Here is a 5,462-nt window from a genome sequence, read left to right as displayed (position 1 = left end):
TAATAAATTTATAAAGATAGAAAATAGTCATGTAGCTCTATTATTTGCCTATAGCCAGTAGGTAACCGAATTTAAAAAATATTTCTTATATTTTTTTATCTATTTGTCACACTATCCAATAGAATATATTTTCTCAGGTATCTTCCTAATTGGAAATGTAGCATTTTTAAACTTATTTTTAATTTATTTTATTTTATTTTGATATCATTTTAGGGTAAATAAATAATTTTCGTAAGTATAGAAATTTATCTATTATGTCCAAATGCGTAATATAGTGCATAACACTATATGGTTGGTTAGATTTCTTTTTAATACTCTCAAAGGAAAGTCTTAATTGAAAAATAAGTATATTAGGAGTTTAGTCTTTATAGTTTTTCATTTATAAGAGGAATTTCGTCGTAAAATATTTCAATCTAACAGAGAATTTTGATCAACTCTCCCTCATAGTCCTAGATTTTTCTTTTGTTTTATTTTCTTTTTAATTTCAAATATAAACTAAGAAGTGGCACGACCATATGTACGTGTTTGCATATTTTTGTCTCTGTACGTATGTATATGCATGTATATATTCACACGTATTCATGCACGTCATATGTATATTGATTAAAAGTATCAAATTTAAAATTGAATCTTATAATTGAAAAGTTAATGAATTATTATATTCGTTAATCATTTAATATATTTTTTAATTTCGTCAATAAAAAATAAAAATCTATATGAACATAGTTATTAAAGAAAATTTTACTTGTTATTAATCATTTCTACAATTTACTTGCAGCCATCTGATGGAGATTACTGATGATCCAAAGATGAGTATAGACTTAACACTCCTTTAATCAGAGAAAAAGTTAAATGCTGCAGACTTTGATATTGGAGCCGACGATAAATAAGAACCTTATGAGATGATTTATATTTCTTTAATGCACAATATTTTTCATACATTACAAGGATATATTAGTTTTAAAATTTTAAATAAATATTTTTGTTAATAGAAAACAAAACAAGAAATATTATTTTAATTGTGTTGAACATTTTTATAAAAGGATAGTTTTTTAATTATCATTAAGTGCACACATAAACATATTAAAATATTACAAACTTATATAGATAATATAAGGTTTTCTTGGATTAGATTAAATTGCAATTAAATCCACAACATTTATTGTCATTAAATAAATATAGATTTCTTTACCTAACTTGTTATATATATATATATAAATATATTGCAGAATATAAAATAAGGAAATGGTTTTATGAGTGGGTGAAGGCATGTATTGGAAGGTAAAAAAAAAAAAAGAAAAAAAGAGGCTGTAGATGGGCTGGAAAAATATAAAATAATAATTTATTTAATATAAAACAAAAAATGTCAAATGCAATAAAATATGATTTTTATGAAAAATAATAAAAAAAAATGAAAACGCTATCCACTCAAAGAGAATAAGTGTACATGACCCTTCACCATTAAACCCTCTTCTACTATTTATACCGACACTTTTGTGCTTTCTTCATCCCCCAACATACATTTCTCAATCTCTTTTGTCTCTAAATCTATTTTTCTCGCTCAATTTCTCTTTCTCTCTCTTTCTCAATCCTCTCCAAATACATAAGATGTCGTCGATTTCATCTGAAACTGAGACCCTAAATCTCACGAGTTAGGAAATCCAACCATTTTCAGAAAAAGTTATAGCAGGAGTTGCTGCAGATCAGGATTCAGCCAAAAAAAGAAGGGCATGGTTTAGTATTACTGATCGAGTGAAAAAATTCATCGGGGTAAGTTTCAGATTATGCTGATATGTAAAGGTTTCGATTGTTTTATATTTTTAAGAATTTTTTTAAAAGGTTTCATCTTGAAACAGAAAACCATGAAGGAGTTTAGAGAAAAGGTGAAACAAGAAGAAAAAGAGAATGAAGCTTGTCAAGCCGCACAAGCAGACCAATTAAATACAGAGGGGATTCATATTGCGGTAGAGGCTGAGCCAACGATTCCTCTTTCTTTCAAGAGACCTGGTGAGCAAGACATCCACCCTTTTGAATCTTCTCAAATGGTACTTCCACGATCTCTCTCTCTCTCTCTCTTTAGATATATATGAAACAATTTTACATATTCGATTTTTTAGATAATAGAGTTATTAGTGGCAATTAATTTGTAGGGAAATCAACACAAACGCAGAAGACAAGGTAAGTGTCTAGTAGCTGGAACCACTGTAGTTTCCTGTAGTCTTTCAGAATATCTCATTGCCCTGGCTGATAATATTGATCTGGTTAGTAAAATTGTCGTCACTTAATTCTCTATGATTATCTTTTAAGTCAAATGAGTTTTGTTAATGGTAAATTTTCTTATTGGCAGTACACTCCCAAGCTTCTCCTTCAACCCACTGCAAATTGCAGATACACAATCCAACAAAGAACTGAAGGGTGGACCATTGAGAAACAGTGACGGGACACTAAAATATGTGATACAGTAAGTTGCTTTTAGTTTTTCTAACTTAACAAATTGGTTTTTTAGAGTACTATATTCATTTTAAAATAGAAAAGAGTTCTTGATAATATTTATATTCATGTGGGACTGTAGTATTATATTCATCTAGAATTAAAGTGATTGTTCCGATGATCAGTCATCGAGTGACTGATTTTATACTATATGAAATCTATCCAAACAAACCAACTCCGAAACCAAGGAAGAAGAATATGCAAGAAGCAGTTCTATAGTGCCATTAGGAGAAAGGAAGAAGGTCGATAGGCCAAGGAAGAATAAGGAGGATGGGGAACAGGGGAGCAGTACCTCAGTGAAGAGGAAGGTGGTGGATGGAGAACAAAAGACTTCTTCTGTATGTTGGTTTTGAGTATATACATTGCACTTAGTTAGAATAGTTCATGGATGTATAGAGTCTTGACTAAAATATGCTTTGCTTTCCTGTTAATTTATAGGTGCCAATAGAAGAGTAACAACTGAACGATGTGGCAAGGGAAGATCATTGATGAAGTAAATAAATTAATATAAGAGACTAAAATTAGTACTTTCACTCTTGAGCAGACTATTAGAATTAACTTCTTTTACCTTGTTGTATATATGGTGAAGTAACATATTTAACCTTATTATGTAATATGTAAAACAATGAACGACATAAACCATTTATCAGTCTTCCTTAGCCAACCTTTTTTTGTATATTTTATATGGTTTTCTTGTCAACGTATCCGTTTTGGCTGTTTACATAATAATGACAATGGAAAATAAATATGAATAAACATAAAGTCAAGAAGTATGATAGGTACTGTTTTATTTTCTATGACTGATTAAATTAATGGTAAATTGTCATGGAGATGTAAAAGCTCATCATACTTTAAAAAAATATTAGAAAAATTAGATATGTAGCAAAAAAAATTATTTTCATCAAAAAATTCAATGTTAGAAATTATTTTTTAGCTATGTACCACTTTTTTATCATTTATTTTCATAAAAAAAGCTATGAATTCTCAAATGGACAACTTTCTTAACATTTATAGCAAACCTTTTATTAATCACATTAAACTTAATTCCATGTACTATGCTGTGATTTCATAATATTGCATATTGAGATATTTTATCTCATCCCCCTATCATTGTCCAGATATTGAAGATACCGCTGCAGAGTGAGTAGCTATACGAAAAAAATTTATGAAGTCTAGTCTCTGATATTAAGGTTACTGTTTCGTATTTTTATTTAATAATGTAAGTAAAGAAATTTAGAGCTTCGTACATATGTTTATGTTTTATATTTAAGGGATGTAACGCTTATGCGACTCTTTATTATTAATAAAATTAATTTATTTTACTTAACTTGAGTCTATATGATTTAAGGAAGTATACTTCGATCATTAGACGGGGTGTGGTCCGTGACAGGTGGTATCAGAGCACTATTCTAGGACATCCCTTGAATACGAGTCTGAGGTTCGCATAAGACTTAGATAGAGTTGGGAAACATAAGGAAATGTCTCTAAATTTAAATTTCATGAATGTAGGAAATGACAAGGATACCGAGAGAGGAGACACATTGGATTCCGGAAGACCGGATCGAGTAGAGTCTAGATAGACTCATGCATATAGTCGAAGGCTACGCCACGGTGGTAACTCAATACGTAGTCCATAGCCAAAGTGCTACAAACAGTAACAATACTAGTACCAATAACACATAGCCGATGGAGAAAAATAATGAAAAACTCATTGAAAGATTTAAAAGAATGAACCCGCCATCATTTACTAGAGCAACCTACCTGATATTAGCCGAACAATGGATCATGGAGTTAGAGAAGATATTTGATGTTCTCAGCGCCACTTTAGAGTAAAAGGTACAATTAGCCACATTCATGTTCAAGGGAGCTGCAGAACACTGGCGGCGCCTGAAGAAGGGATCACTGATGACACCGATCCTTTGGGAAGTATTTGGAGCGGCATTCTACGAGAAGTATTTCCCTAACTTTGTTTGAGAACAGAAGCAAATGGAGTTCCTAGGATTAAAGCAATGAAATATGAGGGTGGTAGAATATGCAGAAAAGTTTATAGAGCTCGCTCGGTTCGCGCCCAACTTAGTAGCAGATGGAAGCCTAGGAGCCAGGAAGTTTTAGAGAGGTCTGCGTAAAGAGATATGGGATAAAATCTCCGTTCTAAAAATTAATGACTATCAAGAAGCACTAGAATGAGCCCAGATTGCAGAAGAGGCTACAATCCCAATCTCACAACAGATCCGTTTAGACCATTCATACCAAACAATAAGAGGAACGTCAATGAGCCACAACAACTAGATAAAAGGAAGAAAACATATCTCTTAGTCCTAGCACAAGGGCCAGAACAAAAAAATATATAAATATCTACCCAATATCTCAATAATGCGAACATGCCTTGCATACCTTTAAATGTAAGAAACTAAAAAATAAATATTGTATAGTCATTTTAGGTTAATTAAACATTGAGGTTTTCTTTTATTTTTTTTAGATTTCGAAAAACAAACATATTAAGAGTTAAATCTTTATAATTTTTTTTTATTTTTAATAAGAATTTCGTCATAAAGTCTTTCAATCTAATATAGATTTTTGATCAACTCCCCCTTATAGCCCTAAACTTTTCTTCTGTTTTATTTTTCTTTTAATCTTAAATATAAAAAAGATCTAGGCATGACCATGTCTATGTGTCTGCTTGTTTTTGCCTCTATACGTATGTACATGCATGTATTTAGATATCCATACATGTTCATGCACATCATATGTTTATTTATTAAAAGTACCAAACTTAAAATCGAATCTTATAATTGACGAGTTAATGAATTATTATATTTGATGAGGTAATTAATAAGAGATTACTAATCACAAATTATATAAATGAATAAACTTTATTTGCTGTTTGTATAGTGATGAAATATTTTCAGCAAATACCGTTGCCTCAACCAGAGAAAATTTTGAAATATAATTGGGTGAGTAGTGTTTAATAA

At 30.5% G+C, this 5,462-nt stretch overlaps 1 protein-coding gene across 1 annotated transcript; it reads left to right on the top strand.

The window, feature by feature from the left end:
• Positions 1 to 1,376: 1,376 nt before the first annotated feature.
• On the top strand, positions 1,377 to 3,139 carry LOC110822341 (uncharacterized). The gene is made up of 5 exons (XM_088209606.1): positions 1,377 to 1,770; positions 1,857 to 2,045; positions 2,151 to 2,261; positions 2,348 to 2,828; positions 2,929 to 3,139. The coding sequence occupies exons 2-4, from the start codon at positions 1,863 to 1,865 to the stop codon at positions 2,435 to 2,437; spliced, it is 384 nt and encodes a 127-aa protein (XP_088065732.1). The 5' UTR covers positions 1,377 to 1,770; positions 1,857 to 1,862; the 3' UTR covers positions 2,438 to 2,828; positions 2,929 to 3,139.
• The last annotated feature ends 2,323 nt before the right edge of the window (positions 3,140 to 5,462 follow it).

The sequence above is a fragment of the Carica papaya genome, chromosome 8, assembly GCF_054855325.1.
Source record: "Carica papaya isolate Zhongbai chromosome 8, ASM5485532v1, whole genome shotgun sequence".
Classification (NCBI taxonomy): domain Eukaryota; kingdom Viridiplantae; phylum Streptophyta; class Magnoliopsida; order Brassicales; family Caricaceae; genus Carica; species Carica papaya.
Note: the sequence above shows the minus strand (reverse complement) of the source record. Positions and strands in the feature narration are given on the sequence as shown.